A 19,861-nucleotide genomic window follows, 5' to 3' on the forward strand; every position below is an offset into this window, starting at 1 on the left:
AACTCTGCATTTCAAAATAGTCCTTCCAGTACAAAAAAATCACTAAGGGGTGGGATGGTTTTTTTTTTGTCATCCTGATTTTAGGTATAACTGAATTTTCTTCACTAGAATGGGGTGAGGCATTACATTAACCCAGAGTTGTGGGGTCTGAGCACTTGAGAAGCTGTTAGGAGATCTGAATGTAGAAATTCATCAAGTGTGTCTCTGTGTTCTGTGAAGAATACAGCCTCTGCTGGTCATGGAGTGGTGTGTCATGTTTCAACTTGAAAACTTCTTGTCTGTAGGTCTGAAACCACTCAGTCTGAATCTGACATCAGTGATGCTGTCACTGATCAGTTTGAATTCCTTGCTGCACATGAACGTCTCTCTCTGTGAGTGTGAGTGTAGCTGGCCCAGGGACCCTGGTAGTTCCCACAGTGCATTTATCCAAACCGCATCCATAGTATTTGCTCTAATTCAGATGGGGTTTTATTTCTTGAAAACAGGTATGTAGAAACCCTTTCATTATTTTTTTGTGAAGAGATCAGTGACTCCTCTGCACTTGTTTCTCTGGCCCAGCTTATTGAGGTACATGGAATTTCTTGTCAAATACTTAAAAAAAAAACCCCAAGAGTCTTTGCTTTGTTATTTTAAATCTTATGCTGTGATCTGTAGCTGGATAACCAGAGATGTGAACAAAACTTTGATTTTTAATAATTTGAAGTCATTGGTTTAAGTTTACAAAATGTTTCTATTTGGATACTATTCTACAGAGGGTTGTTCCCAGGCTGGGAAGACAGGAGGGGAGTACCTGATCAGCGTCAGTGTAATCCTGCAGTATTACTCAGCTTCAAGACACAAGGAAGCCCTTCAGAAGCTGTTCACCATTTCGGAGACATTTTGTTAATTTTATGTTAGAAACCCAATGTTGGCAGAGTAATTCAGTTGGCTGTAAGTTATGGACATTTCAGTGGGTCTGCAACAGTTAAATGAGGAGTGTTTGTGGAACAGGGACAACTGCATGACTATTTTTTGCTCTCTGGTCACTCTGGTTCTGGATCCAGTTTTGGAATGCTGGAGGGTGCCATAAATGGCAGCGTAGGTGCAGTGGAGGGCACAGTCTGTTGGTTTGAACACAGAGTGTGTAAGCTGTGTCGGTGTACCTGATGGTTTCTAGGAGTGTGTTTGTGTGGCATATGAGCAGATGTGACCTTCTGGAACTGTTGTCGTGCTGTGTTGTGCTGTGGAACTGCTGGCACGTTCAGTCTCTCCCTCTGAATTGTGCTTTGGAGGAGAAGTATATTTGTGTCTCTTCTCCAAGTGGATGGTGAGCTAAGGGGATATTTCTCCCTGAATAAACCTGAAGTTAAGCCATTCTTTGTCTGTTGAGTTCCAAACACTGCTCAAGCCTTTGGAACATCCTGGCTATGGTATTTAAAGGAAAAAGGATTTGATTGGAGCAAGCCTTGGGTTAGGAAAAGGAGGGGATTAAAGGCTTTTGCTGGTTAAAATAGTAATAATTGAGATGTCATTTAAAGTGTGAGGTTCAGATGAGATGTGTCTGCATTTCTTCCCTTAACAGGGCCAAACTGTCGAGCCTGATCCCAGAGTTAGAAAGAGCACAGGAATTCCAAGGAGTTTCATGCTGGAGGTGAAAGATCCCAATACAAAGGAAGCTCTGCTGACAAGAATGGGGAAATATGCAATACCAGATCTTAATGCAGAAGTATGGAACTAACAGAACTGACCAAAAAGTGAACAAGAGAAACCGTGGGGAAGCATTGGAGTGCCAAAGCAACCAAAAAAAATAGTTTAATATAAAATTTGTATTTAAGAAGGCTTACATGAGGTGAGCAGAATTCCATCTCTTACTTCCTTTGATGAAATCCAAAGCTTGGAAAATTTTTCCGTGTGCCTGTCTTTAACTTTTTCCATGTAGCCGTGTTTAACTTTTGTGTTTTTCCGTCCCCACCCTGCCTCCAGGGAAGCATATGCCAGAGGAAAGAAGGAAAAGCCTTTTTCTTTATCCAAAGAGCCCTACTCCTCTGATGGTCCCATACCTGATGAGTTCTTGTGTGCTCTTTGCAAAGCCCTACTGACTGATGCAGCTTTTATTCCCTGCTGTGGGGTCAGTTATTGTGAGGAATGCAAATGTTCCTTGCATGTTTTTTTGTTAATTCAAAACAATCCCATCTGATGTTCTGAGAGCAGAAACAGGAGATAACAAAGTTGTAACAGTGAGACTCGGTGCCTGAGGCAAGTTGCTGCTTTTAAATTCTCTCCTGGCTGATGCCCAGCAATGGGGCTAATTACAGCCATTAGTGGCTCATTTCAGGCTGGCTGTTCAAAAGCTGGGCTGCCTGTGAAAGGTCAGGCTGGTGCCGGGGCCTGCAGAGGATGTGTTTGCAGCAGGGAACGTTTAAGAAGATTTTCTGTGTAGCTGGGTGTGGCACATGGAGCATGGTGACAGTTAACATTTGTGTTAACATTTTCCCAAGAGTTAGGGAAAAGATAGTTGTCCTGCCTGTAATTTCTGGTAGGCCAGGAGAATTCTAGATGTCCATTTCCCTCTAGTTATGGGTTAGACTTGTCTAGGGAAACACCCTGTACTTGTACAATGGCAGCGGAACTTTTCCAGTGAGCTCTGTGGAGTCAGAGCAAGCTAGTTTGCCATTTAAAGATGTGGTGACAAAGAGCTCACAGCATTCAGCACAGTATTTGATACCAAAAGCCACCACACACCAATAAAGAGGGTCACTGCCTAGCTCTGAGAATCCTAAGTACAGCCAGCTGGGCACCATCCACACAAGAAGGGTTATTTTTTACCCTCTCTAGCTGCTCATTTTAGTTGGTTATGGAGAAGCCTCTTCCTCAGGGGAAGAACTTAACAATTCTTTGTATGTCTCATTCAGATGGGGGAGAGCTTCTCAGCTTTTCTCAGATGCCTTTTCCTTTCCTTCGTCGTCGTCGTCGTCCCCGCCCCCCCCGTGAATTGGTTCGGCCCCTTCTACCCCCTTCCCCCCCCCCAAGGTGGTTCGGCCCCGCCCACCGTTGCCCCTGGCGACTGCCGTTGGTGGTGACTCTACGGTTGTGGCTCCTGTGCTGAGCTGTGCTGGTCTCTGCCTCTCTGGCTGCTCCTGCTCCTCGCCGTTGGTTTGCTCCTTGCTCCCGCCTCATCCCCGCCTTTCTCCTACATCCCCTGTCCCTGCCTTTGCTCTTCCCTTCTCCTGACTCCCCCTTTTACAGCCCCCCGGCTCGGCCGGCTGCCTCCCAGTGCTCCCGCAGGGCTGTGCCCGTGCCGCAGCTCGCAGAGCTCCTGGGATGGGGCTTTTCAACAAGAAGCAGAAGCTTCCCCGCTCTGGCAGCGCTCCTGGGCAGCCCAGCGCTGCTGCTGCTGCTGGCACCGGCGCCCCTGAGCCTCAGCAGCAAGGTCTGGGCAGGGTGCACCGCGCGGCTGCCCGCGGCCACCTGGCCTGGCTGAGGCGCTGGCGCTGGTGGATCGAGATTTGGGGCATCGACCGCCGCGACAGGAAGAATCGGTGAGGGGCTGTGGCCGCTGCTGGGACACCTCGGGTGGCCTGCCGGGGGGGTTGCCCCCCCGGCAGGGTTTGTGTGGGATCCCCTTGGAGCTGATTGCTTGCAAAGCAAGATGTGCCCTGTCTGCTGGGAGGGGGAACTCGAGAGCTTTCCAGTGCTGGGAGCTGCTGGGTGGGCGCCAGTGCTCCTGGAGGTGCTGGGCCCTGCTCTCCCTGCAGGGTTCTCTTGCAGCTGCTGAGGCCTCCCCAGGTCTCTCCTGCCCTGTGGGTGATGTGTGCGGGGTTGCAGCAGCAGCAGCAGCAGCAGCAGCAGCAGCAGCAGCAGCAGCAGCAGCAGCAGGGTCCCCCGGGCTGGGTGGTGCCACAGCTTTGGTTCTTTCCTTGTCTGTCAGTGTTAAGCTCCCGTGTTTAATTCTCAGGACACCTCTCCACCTGGCGTCTGCAAACGGCCACACAGAGGTCGTCACATTTCTAGTAAGGCACCGCTGCCAGTTGGATGCTGCTGACAATTTTGGGAGAACACCCCTGATGATGGTGAGTGAGAGAAGTTCTGCTCTTGGCAGAGGGGCTTATTGAGTGTGCATGAAAGGAGAGGTGTCTGGCAGGACTCTGTGCGCAGAGCTGTGCGGAAACACGCCTGTTGGATTTGGAGTGGGACAGGCAGCTGTCAGGTCATCTTTGCAGGTGCTCTTTGCCAGTGGTCAGAAGCTGGGCGAGCTGTGAGGGAGTGAAATGTGAGTTTTGGAAGTCTTCCCTTTTTTTTGGAAGTCTTCCCTTTTTTTGTGTGTTCTCAGGCAGTGCAGTTCCGGCACCAAGCCTGTGCTGGTTTTCTGCTGAAGTGTGGTGCAGACCCAAACCTCAGAGACGTTGTCGGCAACACCGCCCTCCACCTGGCAGTCCTGTCTTGCAGTCCTAAAGTTGTGGAGCTGTTGCTTGATCATAATGCCAACCTTGATGCCAAGAATAAGGTACATGTTTCTATTTCTAGAGGAAGTTGTTTCAGAAAGTGGCAGCAATATTTCTGTTGAAGACTATTTTTGACTTCGATGATTAACTTGGTGTATTTGTCTGTCCTTTCAGGAGGGCTTTACCCCACTCAGTCTTGCTGTCTCCAAAGGTCAGGTAGAGACAGCTGAGTTTCTCCTGAGAATGGGAGCTGATGTGCATGCTCGAGACCAGCAACAAAGGTAAGGGGTTTATCCACGTGGGTCCCTTGAGTATTCTTTCGGTGGGATTGCTGAGAGGCACAGCAGCCTCATGTGCACTGAAGTGTTGTACGTGTGGCAGCTTGGTGTGACCATGCAGTTGTGTTGACTCCCTCTCCCATGTTCTTGTTGCTTTTAATGGAACCTGCTTTTTCTTTTGTTCATTGTCAAGTAATGGGAGAGCAAGCTGAGAGCACGCAGGAATGAAAATACTGACTGTCTGTGTAAAATGATGACTTCATAGCACATCTGGATCTTTCAGAACCCCACTCATGATGGCTGCTTCTGTTGGGAAGATGAAATTGATCCAAGTTCTCCTGCATTACGGTGCTGACATTTCCCATGAAGATACTCATGGGCGGACAGCTGATGATTATGCTTGTATTTATGGGTATCCCAGGTAAATGTTTAACTTTCTGGTTCAATGAAGTGGTCAGTTATAAGTGTGGCTGTTGAATAATTTTGTTGTTCCTTCTCTGATGTGGTTAGGTGTGCTTTGTTAAAAGCTAGGCTGAAAGAGTGTACCAAGCAGGAGTTAATAACTTGGAATGTGCATCTATAGGATGAAGGTGACTGCAGGGAACACTGAAGTGTGTACCGGCCCTGCAGAAAATTCTGTGTGTCTTGCCCTTCAGAAGTACTTAGGAGTCCCTGAATTCATGTGAATGTGTGTAGGATGAATAAAAACTGGCTGTTAACTCTTCTGCTAAATGTTACCTGCCAGGAAGTGGTTGTTTTTAACAACTCTGTTTCCTCTCTCTCTCTCTCTTTCTTTAGTCTTAGTGAGCAGCTGTCAGAAAGTGCAGCTCCAAAGAAGGCAGAAGCAGCTCGTGCAGGTGACATTAAATTGTCCTGTGATCAAACACCTAGCTCCTTCTCTTGAGGTTTTAAAATCCAGTCTGTCCTTACGAGGCCACGAAACCCTAAAAGAATCTTAGGAAATTAATATTTTTATGCAATGAAATTTAGTCTTGTGCTTTACCTCTCAGACCCTACGGTGGCGGTTTTATTCTCTTTGCGTTCTTAAGGGTGTTTTATCAGAACTGTGTGGCAAATGGACAGCAGATAGTGTCCAGGGGACATTTCTTGGCATTATTACTGCAGTCTCTGGCTGGCACCATGAAGCACGTGTCCTGCATCATGAGAGTCTCTTTGCTGTGCTGCAGTAACAGGCTGAGTGTGAGGTTAAGCTTTTGGTCTGGGTTATGCTGTTTGATTTTCTTTCCCTTTTCAGAATAGTCTGTAACTGGCTAGAGCATCAGCTAGTATTGTCTCTAGCATAATATTACACATCATACTACATGAACTAGTAAAACTTTTTCCTCTGCTGTGTACTCATGTGTGCAAGGAGTACCTTGTTCATATGTACTGTTGAATTTTTAGCATGCCAAATCTAATTTCACCATGTCGTTTCGTGTTTGAGCAGGAGTAGAAGACTTTTCCAAAGGAGGCTTGAAAAGGTGAGACTTTACAAATACCTACCACTTCCTTGAGGGGGTGATCTGGGAGGCACAGGTGTCATCAATTTGCTTTGCTTTTTAAGCAGATCTGAGAAAAAGGGGATTGGTGATGGTTGGAGTGCTTCTGCAGAACAATTGGATTTTACTCCCAAGGTATGGTGCATTTCCAGGGAAATTGTCCTGTGAAAAGGAGTTATTTGAAGGCAAGTAACTGGGATTGAAAGCAACTGCAGTTCCAGCCAGCACTGTTTCCTCCTTAGAACCTTAGAGCTCTCTTCAAGTACCTCAAGGGAGGTTGGAGTAAGGAGGGAAACAGCCTCTTCTCCTTAGGGAACTGGGATGGGAGCAGAGGAAATGGATGGAAGCTGCACCAGGGGAGGTTTAGGATGGGTGTTAGGAAACATTTTTTCACTGAGAGGGCTGTCAGGCATTGGAATGGCCCAGGACAGTGGTGGAGGCACCATCCCTGGAGGCACTGAAAAGGCGTTTGGAGCTGGTCCTTAAGGACATGGTTTAGTAGTTAGATGATGGTGTTGGTCAAAGGTTGGACTGGATGATCTTGGAGGTCTCTTCCAAGCTGTACCATTCTGTGATAGAAGCAGTCTCTGGCCTGCCAGCCTTTCTTCTGCTGTCAGTTTTTCCTAACAGACCATAGGCGTGGCAGAGCGTGCAGCAGAGTTACGGTTTGGCACAAAGGAGCAATAGGTAACGACATGAAAACCACATTGTTTCGTTTCTTGGGGCTCATTTGGGTCAGGCTTGCAGACCCTAAAAGTTTCTCAGTTACTTTTATAATCTGTTCTGTTCTTCTCCTGTGAGGTGATTCTTGTTTTCTGTAAATTTGGTGTTTCAGTCCAAACAGATAGAGGAACAGGGCATTTCTTTGTGAGGACCTCCTGAAATCCTCCATCTGCTGCTGCTCCTTTCCTCCCCATCAGGTTCCCCCACCAGCACTCAATGGCTGAGTTACTCAAACAGGTTCTTTTCTATGAGATGGCATTCTGTGCTTGTGTGTCATCTCACACTGCACATTTTCCCTCTTTTTTGGAATGCTCAGGCAGTGTTCTCTTTGTCAGCTCCAAGCTCTGGTGCCTGCTGTTCTTACTGGTGTGCTGAAGAATGAGCACCTTGTGCAGTGATGTCGGGAGCATCTGTTGTGTTGCAGTGGGGTTCTGGAGGGGTGAGGAGCAGGAGTGTGGCAGTTGGAGATGCCAGCATGTTTAGTTTTAACATGATTCAATTTTCTTGCCTTGATGTAAATGGAAGTGATGCATTTTTCTGGCATGATAGTAAAATTGAGGGGTATTTTGGTTAGTGTACTTGCAGGGGCTAATTTAGGCATCAAGTCTAGGGATGTAAACAGTTCTTTGAGCTTGTTTCTATTGAAAAAAAAAGTTTTGCAGAAATACATCTTTCTTTACAGAAGCAGCAGGAGCCAAAGGTGACACGGTGCATGAAGGCTTTCCAGCAGGGCAGGAAAACCAGTAAGCTATCTGGGAAAGATTGCACGATAGACTGATCTGTAAAAGTAGGCTTGCTAAGTAGAGTTTTGTATTTTTTTTCTTCTCTAGTAGGCAAGAAAATTAACTTTTGAAGACACGGCACTTTGTAATTTCAGAACCAAATAAGCCTTAACATTAAGCTATGAATCCCCTGCTAAGCCTTTGTCCCTGGCCAAGCCCTTCCTCTGCCCTGCCCATCCCTTCCCTACCTCCTTTTCCAGACATTGCTAGGTGACTCCTCTGAAGTGTGTTAGTCTGGAAATTTGCCAATTGCAATTAAATAAATAACTCCTTTTGTTCACATAGATTTTTTTTTTTTTATTCCTTGTGCTTTTAGATGATAGCCATGGTTCTAGAATCAAAAGTTACTAAAGAAAAGCCTCCAACATAGAACAGTGGAGTGGCAGAGTGAAATAAAACCACTGAGTGTCTCCTTTCCTCCCTGGTGTGTAGGTTCCCTGCCACCCAAATGAACTAAAATAGTGATTGACTTCTGAGGTTGCAAATTTTATCCTGGCCTGTAAATCCTGGTGGCCACTGGCAGAGTAGCAAAGCAGCTTTTGTGCCTTTTTCTTTCTTTTTCTGGAACCTGACTAGATGGTGTTGGATTGCAGATGGTGCTCTATGCAGCAAGTGCTCTTCTTGCTTCTGTTGCTGTGTTCTCCCTGAAGCAATCTGACCAAAACGTGCAGATGAAGAGGAGAAGGAGGACTGGAGTGTCTTGGGTGTGCCAGTAGCATTCCCCTTCCTGGCGGGTGCTGTTGGATTGAAAAGCTGTGCTTGCTCTTGGCTGAAGCCGGGGAAAGCTTTGAGTGGAGCTGAGGGAGAGCCCTTCTGTTCCAGTGCCCCAGCTGCTCTGGTTTTAAGACGTAGGAGGTGTCTGCAGTGCCACCCATGTGTGTGTGTGTGTGTGCTGGAAAGCCTTGCCAGCTGGGTCAGAGGGGAGCACTTTTGTTCCTCAGCTCAGGCCTCAGAGCAGGAGGAGGAGGCCCCCTTTGCATTGCTGGAAGCATCTTGCTCGTTACTGCATGGACCCCAGTTTATCTGAGAGAGAGAGAGATCCTGCACCTTGAAGACACTGGAGTGAATTATTTGTGGCCATACTGATATTCATAAACTTTCTTTTTTACATAAGAAAGTTAAATGCCATCAAAGAAAATATTTAACACATATTTAGCACATTAAAAACTCTATTCTGATCATTTTCTCTCTAGCAGCTCTCAAATGTGAGGGGATGTGATGTTTTCTGTAAAGATTGTTCTCAGCATTAATCAAGATGCACGCTAGGAGTAAATAAGTAGCATTAAGTCATGCTGGTTGTAAAAATCTGTTGTTTTCACTGCAGGTGAGCACTCAGGATCTACTTGCCATGTGTCATCACCAGCAAAAAAAAGAAGCCTAAAGGAAGCCACTGACAGCTCTGGGGTGCAGGTATGTGAAGCCAAATATTTTGAATTAAGAGTCTGGACTGGTAAGTGGCATTATAGAGTGAATTGGATTATACAGTAAGGTCAAGAAAAGTAACCAGAAAGTGACTAGTGGTGATGGCAGAGTCCTGCAGAGGAAGGTTGTGTTACTGTCTGAAGTTGGTACAGTCCTCTTAGGATGAGGAAAAATCCTTGCCAGATGCAGGATATTTGCTGTAGTGCTGCTTTGTTTCCAGCTGGTTTCCTTCAGTTTTGCCCAGTGTTGTTCCTGCTGTGCCGTGCAGACAAACAATGCAGTCAAATGCTTTTTTTTTTTTTTTTCCCAATGCAAAATGCATATTGAAGGGAAGAGGGAGATTTTTCAGTAACAGGCTGATCTGTGTGATTAAACGTGTCTGGTCTTCCTCTTTGTAAGAGAAAGCTCATGCAAGAAACCTTGAAATTTGGTGACCTTTGAAGCTTTCCCTGCCTCTGCAAAACGTGTGTGTTTGGCCATGTCAGGAAGTGTAGTGAAATGAGGCAACCAGGTGGCACTAATTGCCAGGTAGTGGGCATGATCTTGTGTTAAGCCCACCTGTGCCTGATTAGGGTGGGCCCCTACTGCGCATGAGCAGGATTAGGGGGCCAATAAAGCTCACTCCTGAGGAAGCCAGGGAAGTGGCGGCGGTGGTGGTGGCGGTGGCTAGCCCCTTTTGGAGCAATAGCACTGATCCAGGCTAGTCAGCCCTGAGGGCAATAGGCTCAGAGCACTATTGGTGAGTTTCTGCTGGAACACCTGGCTGGACCTTGGAGCGCCGTGCCCTAAAAGAGGCTCATCTTGCTACATCTGGTGGAGAATGCGGGCAGAGACCTCGATCTAGCCCATGCTCAGACGAATCAGAAGAAAGGGAGCTAGTCCGGCGCAAACTAGCATTAGCAGAAAACCCAAGGAGTTGGGTAAGAAGATCCACTACCTGGCAATTAGTGGCACCTGGTTGCCTCATTTCACTACAAGGAAGTGTTTGAAAAGGATTTTTTCTGAGGGCATTCATGAGGGGAATAGGGCAGGCATCCTGTTGGTGTTGGGCAGCTGGGGCAGGGCTGGGCAGAGGGGTCTGGAGTGCTGTGTAACACCTCAGGGGAGAGTGGAGCACATTATTTCCACTTTTGGGACATGGTTTAGTGGGCATGGTGGTGTTGGTTTCCCAGTTGGACTGGAGGATCCAGAGGTCTTTTCCAGCCTTAATGCTTCTGTGGTTCTATGCTACGACTCTGTCCATGCAGGAGGCGTTGGCCCACCGCCAGAGTGAAAGGCATTTATTCCATCAGCTGCTGGAAAACCTGCAGGAGCAGCAGCTCATCCAAGGGAGGGCAGTGACTGTTGCACAGGAATGGTTTAATGAAGTTTTCCAACAAGTCAGTGCTGCTGCTGAGAAACAAGTGTACATGCTGGAAAAGATGAACAAGGAATTAAAGGCCGATTGCACTGATTTAAGAGAACAAATCTATAAATATGAGGCTGACAAAGTAAAAAGAGAGGTAAAGTGTACACTGTTTGCAGTGTTGAAGGCAGCTTTTTTGGTGTTAATTTCTGTTTTGTGTTTTGAGCCCCATTCTGAGCGGCCCTGCTGTTGCTCAAAAGGTCAATTTCAGCCACTGACCTAAGCTTTCTATTGTGTATTTTGTGACGCGTAGCAATATTTAAATTTGTTCTTTGTGTCTGTGTTAAGGCTAATTAACTGGTCAGAAGACTTGCTAGGATGTCATTTAAACTGTTGTTCTGCAAATTCTAGCAGTCCCAGGCAGAGTAAAGGTTTAAAAGTTGCCATACCCATTTTGTTAATCTTTACTTTCTGGAAAACAGGTGCTAGTCCTGTTGAGTAATTAGACACTGGTGTGCTGTTTGCGTGCCTTAGTGATGTGAACAGTGCTTTAAAATTCCCTTTCTTTCTTCCTCCCAACCCCGGAGCGTTTGAGTTAGGTGAATACCTGCATGTGTCAGATAACCACCTTATTCTTCATTTTTGGGGTTCTTTATGAGGGAAGAAGGAGAAGAACTCCAGCAGTGCTGTCAATGGTTTTCCCCTGTGAATCACTTTGTATTCCTAGTGCCAAAACACCAGGTTCCTTTGGGAGATGGTAGTTGGGTGGGTGGCTGGATGAATGGAGGGCCTGTCCAGATTTGTGAAGGCAAATGTGTCAGCAGGGAGGCAGTTGTTACTCTGAAATGAACTTGGTAAGGAAACAGACAGAGATGTGTTTCAGTATAAGCTTCAGGTGTTTGTCAGAAGAGCTTTCAGATACAAGTATTCATTTAATTCTGTCTGTAGAATGGAGAAACAGACCCAAGAACCATCTAATACAAAGTCCTGCCTTTAGTCACCAGAGTAATATCTGCAGTCAAACTGTGGCTCTTGCATCACAAGAGATTGCTTTGAGTTTTGTTAAAAAAATAACCTGATTCAGGTATGCCGGTGTAGTGTGCGAGATGACTAATACTTGAGCCTTTCTTGGGTATTAGAAAACAGAAATCCTCACAAGCAGCTGGTGATAATTTAGAGGTGCTCAGCTGTTGACTGCTGGTGGCAGGCAAAATTTTCCTCCCTTTGGGATTGAGTCCCAAGACAGGTCTAAGTGTATAATCATATAAGTTAAAGTAAAGGCATAGTTCATGTTCTTATAACCTTTTTTGTGCTCATCTAACCATTTCATCAGGGCAATGTCAGAGAGCTGCAGCAGGAGCTTGGTGAAGCTCTTAAAAAGCTGTCTGTGGCAGAAGCTTCGCTGGAAGTTGCTACGAAGCGCTGCAGGAACCTGGAGGAAGCCAACCTGGGCTTGGAAAAGGAACTGGGAGAGGCTAAATCCAAGGTAGGTGAATTTGTCCCAGAAGTCCAGAACCAACTCCAGCACATCCCAGAGATGGGATGACGTGTGGAGGAGTCTCACTGTTTGATAAACGTGGTGTCCATGTCTGTGACATGAAGGACACGGTGTCCTTACTTGGTCTGAGGTTTGTATGTGGCAAGGTGCTCTGCAAAAGAGACTGACGTGTCTGTTGCTCATTGCATGTGGTTTGGCCCAGCAGTTTGTCTGATTTCTGAAGGGCAGTAGAAATTCTGGACTGCCGCACTTGGGCTTCTTTATGCTCACGGTGCTTCCCCTCACCCCCCCCTCCCTCTGGTAACAGAGGATGACAGAATCTTTTTGGTTGGAAAAGACCTTTAGGCATCAAGTCCAGGTGTTAACCCAGCACTGCCAAGACCACCATAAAATCATGTTCAGAAGGGTTTTGTACCTTGTTCTCCATATATATATATATATATATATATATATATATATATATTCTGAAACAGAAATCATCTTTATCTCCTTATGAGAGGGGAGGGATCAAGTTTTATTTCAGTTTTCAATGGAGGAGGAAAGCAGTGGGTGCCATGAGTCCCTTAAAGAGTTGGAGGGTGAGTGTTGGTGCTTGGAACCATGCTTTAGGGGATCAGGAGAGGGATGGGAGAGAGCAGTCTAGAGGATGGCAAAGTAAAAGGCTTTGTGTTCATTTGCTAGTAGGAGTGAAAGTTTAAATGTATTTCAACTGATGACAGTTCTTTGGGTAGCAGGTGTGTGCAGACATGGTCAGTCATGCTTGAGTTCTTCAGCAGCAGTGTTTTTCTCTAGAAAAGTTCTCCCAGCTGATATGGATTCTTGCTGTGTTTTGACAGTGTCGGGAACTGGAAGAGCAGCAGCTTCAATATGAGAATCAGATTCATCACTACAAGGATAGGAAAAGAAAACTAAGAGAGAAGTCCCAAAAACTTAATGACCTCCTGTCCTCATCTTCTGAGACCAGGGCTAGAGTAAAAGAGCTGGAAGAGCGTGTGCAGTGGTAAGAGACTGACACAGAGAACCAAGGTGTCTGTCACTGTCTGGGGTTGTGTGAAAACCACAGCACAGCCTTGTTGCATCACAGCAAGTTAACAGGTGGTTTTGAAGATGCTTTTGTTTGTTTTTCCCCTGCTGCTCTTTAAGAATTGCTGCTCTGGTGGATTTCTCTAATAAGGCCTGTATTTCTTTTTAAGCCTTTCCGTGGAAAATGCCAGACTGGAAGGCACAGTCCAGCAGCAAAAACATATGATTGAAGCCCTTGAGGGAACCCTGCAAGCCTCTGCCTCAGTAAGCTGGTCCTCAACTTGCCTTGTTGTGAGCTCCTGAGCTTCTTACCGGTTGCTGTGGGGAAATGCTAAGATGAGGTTTTCCTGGAGAGCTGAGGGGAGCTCAGTTCCTGCTTTCTCCTGCATACAGGGTGCTGGGACAGCATCCTGGCCCGTCCCCAGCTTTCTGGTTTTGAGAGTTTTCCATGGTAATTCAGGAAATGCTCCTTTAATGCTTTAAAAGTGCAGGATTTGTCCCAAATCCAGTGGTGTGACTGTTGTCTGGCTTAGGCCCCCCCTGGCCTCAGATGCCGCTTCAGACACTTGCTGTCCTGGGAATTCCTCAGGGGATATTGATGGCAAGCAGCTTGTGCCAGAGGCCTGACTGGCATCCCCAGGCTGGAACAAAAACAGACTCCCCAGAGCTTTTGTTGTGCAGAATTGCTTTTCCTTTGGCCACTCGGTGTGCCTTTGTTCATTTTTGTATTGAACTGGTGCATGAGGGCTCTTGTGAAGACTGCTTGTGCAAGTGTGACTTTGCTGTACTGCTGCTGAGGGGAGGAAAGAGGAGAGGAAAGGAGAGGGATGGCAGTCAGAGTGCTGGTCCTTCCCCTTTGGTTCACAGGGCATGGTTTTCAGATGTCCTGTGGGTGGGAAAAGCTCCTCCTGATGGTTTTCACTGAAGTTTCTTTTGTGTCCTGCATGGTGTTCTCCCTCTCCTTGAAGAAAAGAGCAGAGGAGATGACTGCAACCAGTTTTACAGTGCCCGCACACTATGGCCATTTTGATAGTTGGTGTTGGGTATAATAGGAATAAAGAGGTGGATGTAGTATTCATTTTTGGTAAGGAGGAGCCTACAGCTTTCAGGCTGGAAAGTCAGTGTGTCTTCTTGCTTCTTTTCCTGCTTTTGTAGATTCATGACCACCTGGAAGACTTGATGACCAGCTTAGGAGCATCACGGGCAGCTGCAGAGGAGCAGCACCAGCAGCAGGTACGTGAGAGGCTTGTGTGTTTTCTGCTTAGCTTTTTCTCACAGAATGCTGCTAAAGCATCCAGTAAACTGGATTTCTAGATAGTTGAGCTGAATCAGCAGGTTCTGTTCCACTTTGGTGCTGGATCTGCTAGGCAAATCTTGGTCCCTTTGGGTAGCAGCATAAATAGCACTGCTGATCTGAAAAGTTTTTCCTTTTGTCACTGTTGCTTTCACAGCTGCAAAAGCAGATTGTGCCATCTCTGCCATCAAAGGACTTACACAGCGTGAGGAAAAAGAGGCTGAAGCCAAGATTGCGCCCTGGAGACCATGGTTCTCCACTTGGAAGGAGAAAGAATGAATTCTTGAAACAGGTGAGCCCAGGAAACCCTCCAGAGGACCAGCCAATACCCAGCACCACCTCGTTCACATTTTGTTGAGTACTTCTCTATTCAGGTGTTTCTCTTATTCCTGCTCTTCAGGCTCAGACTCCCTTGTGATTTAGGGATCCTCCAGGAGGCAGATAAAAGCTAGCTGGGTCCCTGTGTCAAAATTTTGGAGTGGTTGTATCAGGCAGAGTTGCTGGTGTGGTTTGCTATCAGCTTACCACATTGAGTAAGGATGCAGTTGCCCATTTTTCCCTGGATTTCTTCTGGTCATCTTCTGACCCCTGCGTTTCTGGGCAGGGTAGAATGTTTCATGCTTCCAGTTCAGTGTCTGGAGGAGCTGCTGCATGTTTTGAGGGTAGTGGGAGCTTAAAAACCTTGCAGAAAAACATACTGAAGGAACAGGGGGCAAATGAACTAGTGCCTGGGAAACAAGAAACAGCTGCCAGATTCCAAAGAGCAGTCTTTCCTTTTTCTCCTTTTCTGCAGAGGAAAAAAATATAAGTAGAAATTCAGAGCAGCTGCCAGCTCTTGGCTGGTTTGGCTGAGAGAACAGCAAGGGGGAAAACAAGATGGGAATCAAAATCACCTCTTTGCTTCAGTGGGGGCATCTGTTTCCATTGTTAGACATTGGCCTGTTGGGTGGGAAGTCTGGTGAAAGATTCTCAGTGCCTCTATGCTTTCTGTGGAAGTTGGCTGACAGATGGAGGTGTAGTGCAGCTGCTGTGGGGAGAAGGTGGTGAGGTGCAGGTCCTGCCTGTAGATCCTGTTGTGTGCCCAATAGCAAAGCAGTTCTCCTGATGGGTCAAGATGAAAAGGTGATGTGCAAAGCAGTCTCTGGAAGAGCACCTCAAGGGCTGCTGTTGTGTAGAGGCAGGGAGATGGGAAGAGTCCCCACAAGGCTGTCAGGGTCCATGAGCTCCAGGGGCAGGAGCAGTCCCACGCCCCCTCCCCAAGAAGAGTAGTAGAGAGCCATGGGGATGAGCCAAGGGTGCAGATCCCCAGGGCAGCCCCTGGGGACAGGCAGATCTGCATTCCTGCCAGGACATGGTGTCCATGGGTGAGGGTCAGGGCTGAGAGCAGTGAGACCCAGCCCAGGCCACCATATGGAACGCCACCATCACTCAGAAGAACTGTATGAAGCTGGCTTTGCCCAAGGTCACCCTCAGTCCCCATCTTAGGTCCTGGGGACCCAGAAGCAGAGTTCCCAAAAGTGCTTTTGAGGTGGTTATTGCTGCTGAGTAGCATGAAAGAAAAGTCACCTGCCTTTGCTGGGGCTCATGGTTAGTGCAAAAGTTTGTCAAGTTTTTGTGTTTCTCTTGGAAGAGTTATTTTGAATGACAGGGAAGGTCATTACATTGAGGCAGATTTAAATAGAATCAGAGAAAGTTTAGGGTTGGAAGGGACCTCAAAAGATGATAGAGTCCAACCCCCTGCGAGAGCAGGGTCACCGGCAGGAGGTCACGTGGGAACAGATCCAGGTGGGGTTTGAATGTCTCCAGAGAAGGAGACTCCACAGGCTCCCTGGGCAGCCTGTGCCAGTGCTCTGTCACCCTCACAGGGAAAAAAATTCTCCTCTTATTTATATGGAACCTCCTATGCTGAAGCATATATCCATTGTCTCCTGTCAAGTTTCTTCCTTCTGTTAGAGCCTCTTTCAAGTTTCCACCATGCCAGTTTCCTCTCCTTTTAATGACTGACAGGATATCAGGTTTGATGTTCAATGGATACAGAAAAGGTCTGCTTCTGGAGGGGGGGAAGAGAAGGACAGAGTTGTAGTTGACCATGGGGGCCTAAGGAAAGGCTGATATTTCCTGCACATTTTTAAAATAAACTGCAGCTTTCACCTGCGGTGGAGAATACATCTTCCTCCTTCAGTAAAAGCCATGTTCTGAAGCACTATTTAAAAATTTCTCAGTGTAGAGAAAAAATAGATGGTGTGTTTGTCAGTTCCATAATGAAGCTTGACTGTGCTGACAGTGTGCAAAAATTCCTCTAAAGCATGGGACGTGGTGTTTGTGCTGAAACCAGAAGGTGGGTGGGCAGGTATGGGTGTGTTTGACTTCCCATGGGCACACGAGCATCTCCCAGCAGAATAGTCCCAGTGCTTTTCCAGGTAGGCCTGTGGGTGAAATGCTGCCAGTTTGGTGCCTCTTGGTGTCTGACCTGCTGCAGGAGAACTGAGAAGGGCTGGGAACCTGAGGAATCCTATCAGAAATGATGTGACAGCTGTTCCTTTTTAAAAGGAAGCCCTTGGTTTCACTCTGATTTTGGTACTGAGTCAGCAGATGACAAATACAGTCCTGGTGCCCTTTACCAATTTTTCACAGATTGACTTCTCTTACATCCTGCTGAGTTCCTTTTCTTTTCTGTTTGTTTGTTTGTTTTGTGTCTCCGTCTACAGCTTGATGACCTTTTTTGGAAGCTGGAGGCAGAGCCTGAGGCAGGCGTGCAGGGAGAAAACCAAACTCAGGCTCAGTGAACAGAGGTGTGAATCCTGGGGAGGAACAACTGGAGAAGCCCAAACAGCAGCTGCATGCAGAGGTGAGAAACATCACCCATCAGTTCTGAGAACAGAAGCCACCAAAGTGGCAGGGTGGGGGACTCCTTCCTTGAGGAACCCTTTTCTCTCTGCCCTCTCCTACAGAGACAGTGTTCCTTCTTTAGCAGCTTTGATGAATAACAGTGCTGAGAGGGGGGGATTCTTTCTGAGGGAGAAGAATTCTTGCCCGTGGTAGCTCTGGGGTTCTGCCTGGGTTGCTGAGGGGAGTGAGGAGGCTCGGGTGCCTCAGGGAGGAAATCTGTGCCCTTGCCACTGGGCAGGTTCAGCTGAGGGGTGGGAGAGTTCCCTTTTTCTTTGTGGTGGGTAAAAGTGTGTTACCTGCTTCAGGAGCAGGCAGCTTCCCAGGACAGACTGGAACAGAGCAGAGCCCATGACAACGATGAATTCAGAGAGAAAGCTGCTGCTCTGCAGCATTGGAGACCTTGAAAGGGAATTGGACAGTGAAAGGAGACCCTGAGGGAGAGCATTGCTCTAAATCAAAAATATGAAAAGCTGTATCTGGAGGAAGTGAAAAAGAGAAGATGCCTACAAAACAAACTGAAAAGGTGGGTACATGCTTTTTGGAGTGTTTTAAGGGATGACTTTTTTCTTGTGTGTTTTCCTCCAAAACTTCCTCTTCTACATCTGGTCAGCATTATATCTGTAAACCCGAGGTGGCGTATTTGTGAGGAAGGTTCCTTTAACCCTCCCTCTGTCTTAATGAACTACAGAAAGCCAATACTGCACTCCATGAGAAGTGCATTAGAAGAAGAAGAAACAGGGTTGCAGCATATGAGGCAGGCATGGGTAAGCATTTTGAAATCCTGTTCTCTACTACTGCTGAAGAGAATCCATGAGCAGGGCTGTTCCAGTTCATTTGTAGTTCCAAACCATGTGGTCTGTTTCTGTTCCTTTTCTGATTTTGTTTTCCATCTGCACTCTTGTGTCACAGGAGTCTTGGCACTGTTGATGTTTTAACTTGCTTCATTTACATGTTTTTCTTTCTCCCTGAAGAAGACCTTGGAACTGAAGGCCATTTTTCTTTCTAATTCATCTCCTTAATAATCAATAGTCTCTTTTCCCTGCAGCCAGGTACAAGGTTTGTAGCCAAGTACTGTTTAATGTTGGGTGGAATTTTATACTGGCAATGTTCTGTCTCTTGATGGTGTTGGGTTTTGATTCCAACTTAGTGATGGAAACCCTAATGCTGCAAGAATGTTGCAGTTGCTATTTGGTCCAATGGAAAGAATGACTGCTGCAGAGCACTTTCAGGCCTGATGTATTTGTCCTGCTGTGGCTTCTGTGGCAGTGAAGGGTCTGTAGGGTGAGAGTGCCCGGATTTCACCTGTTAGAGTGGAACTTGTTGAAACTCTAGGAGTAGGCTGGTTTCCCCCTCCTTGCCAGTTGTGAACTTCAGAAAGTTCTTGGTTGCGAGAGTGGCTGCGTCAGGAGTGCCAGTGCTGTTGTGGAGTTGAGCTCCCAGCCTCTGAGTATCATCTCCCAGAGTCTCCCAGGGTGCAGCTCACTCTGTGCTCAAGCACCCTGGGTGGGGAGGCAGTCAGTCAACACTGCTTTCTGCAAAAGAGTTCTTGGGAAGGTGAGTGCTGCCAGGGAGCCCAGTATGAAGAGATGTGCAGTGAGATGAGTAGTACCTGCTCGGGGGGAGGTTTGGGATAGCTTGTTGGGATATCTTTTCCAGGGAGGTGGGGGGAAGGAGAACAGTGCAGGCAAGTTCTGTTCCCCAAAGGGTCTGTATTTTGCCTGGCCCTTCATTGTCTTTTCCAGAAATCAGTGTGCTGGCTTTATTTCCACCCTTTTCTCTTTCCTCAGGCATGGATGAGAAGCACAGAGCTATGAATGGAATGAATTAGTGGGAAACAAGATTCTTTTTTTTCTCTTTATTCCTTTGCACAAGTTATGGGGTGTGGTCCTGTGGACCTTTTTTCTGAGAGCAAGCAGGAATGAAAATCATGACAGAGTCTGTGTCAAATGATCCATTTCATAGAATGTTTTGAATCCTTCAGAACCCCACCCATGATTGCTTGCTGCTGGTGGGAATCTTCATTTGATCAAAGTTCTCCTTCATTACAGTGCTGGTGTTTCCCATGAAGACACTGCTGGGCTGACAGCTGAGGATTATGCTTTTATTCATGGGTATTCCAGGCCTCCAAACTTGAAAATTTGCCGACCGGTGATTGGGATCTCATCATTTCCTTACGCCTCCCACTCCACAACAAGCACCGTGTTGTTCTCCTCAGTATGTGTGCCCCAATCCTCCAAGCTGACCATGCAGAAAAAATCAAATTCTACAGCCACCTGCACTGCCTTGGTGACTCCAACACCGCAGTAGGAAAGAACTATGAAGCCTGGACAGGAGTCCTGGGCAAGCATGGTGTTGGAAACTGTAACGACAACGGACGTCTCCTGCTGGGGTTTTGTGCTGAGCAGCAGCTCACCATCACCAACACTCTCTTCCAGCAGAAAGACAGCCTGAAGACAACCTGGAAGCATCCTGGATCCAAGCACTGGCACCTCACTGACTGTGTCTTAGTGCGCCCGAGAAATGTTGGCGATGTCCGTCCTAGCCGAGCAATGCCTGGTGCAGAATGTCCTACAGACCACTGCCTTGTGCCATGCAAACTTACCCTCTGCTTGAAGCCCAAACCTAAGAGGGGTGGCATCCCAGGGAGGAGGCTCAAAGTGAACCATCCTCCAAAAGGTACAGTGAGA

General features: G+C 47.1%; 1 protein-coding gene and 1 long non-coding RNA gene across 6 annotated transcripts in view; both read left to right on the forward strand.

Moving 5' to 3' along the window:
- The window catches only part of LOC139805599 (ankyrin repeat domain-containing protein 18A-like), a 52,917-nt gene extending 35,853 nt beyond the window's left edge, over positions 1-17,064 (forward strand). For 2 of the 5 annotated variants that reach the window (XM_071764142.1, XM_071764143.1), the window contains 14 exons: positions 3,010-3,518; positions 3,935-4,049; positions 4,310-4,483; positions 4,596-4,702; positions 4,983-5,120; positions 5,498-5,556; positions 9,028-9,113; positions 10,373-10,627; positions 11,804-11,956; positions 12,805-12,968; positions 13,162-13,282; positions 14,147-14,224; positions 14,443-14,577; positions 16,293-16,452. In XM_071764142.1, coding sequence (XP_071620243.1) covers positions 3,301-3,518; positions 3,935-4,049; positions 4,310-4,483; positions 4,596-4,702; positions 4,983-5,120; positions 5,498-5,556; positions 9,028-9,113; positions 10,373-10,627; positions 11,804-11,956; positions 12,805-12,968; positions 13,162-13,282; positions 14,147-14,224; positions 14,443-14,577; positions 16,293-16,397 — 1,908 coding nt within the window. In that variant the 5' untranslated portion in view covers positions 3,010-3,300 and the 3' untranslated portion in view covers positions 16,398-16,452. Of the gene's footprint in view, positions 1-3,009; positions 3,519-3,934; positions 4,050-4,309; positions 4,484-4,595; positions 4,703-4,982; positions 5,121-5,497; positions 5,557-9,027; positions 9,114-10,372; positions 10,628-11,803; positions 11,957-12,804; positions 12,969-13,161; positions 13,283-14,146; positions 14,225-14,442; positions 14,578-16,292; positions 16,453-16,991 lie in introns of those variants that run through there. The other 3 variants (XM_071764145.1, XM_071764144.1, XM_071764146.1) reach the window with 3 other exon arrangements.
- A 28-nt stretch (positions 17,065-17,092) lies between these two features.
- Positions 17,093-19,452, forward strand: LOC139805607 (uncharacterized). Its single transcript, XR_011729904.1, has 3 exons — positions 17,093-17,133; positions 17,480-17,697; positions 19,223-19,452. It is a non-coding gene; the product is annotated as an uncharacterized lncRNA (long non-coding RNA).
- Positions 19,453-19,861: the final 409 nt, after the last annotated feature.

This window comes from Heliangelus exortis, chromosome 20 (assembly GCF_036169615.1).
Source record: "Heliangelus exortis chromosome 20, bHelExo1.hap1, whole genome shotgun sequence".
NCBI lineage: Eukaryota > Metazoa > Chordata > Aves > Apodiformes > Trochilidae > Heliangelus > Heliangelus exortis.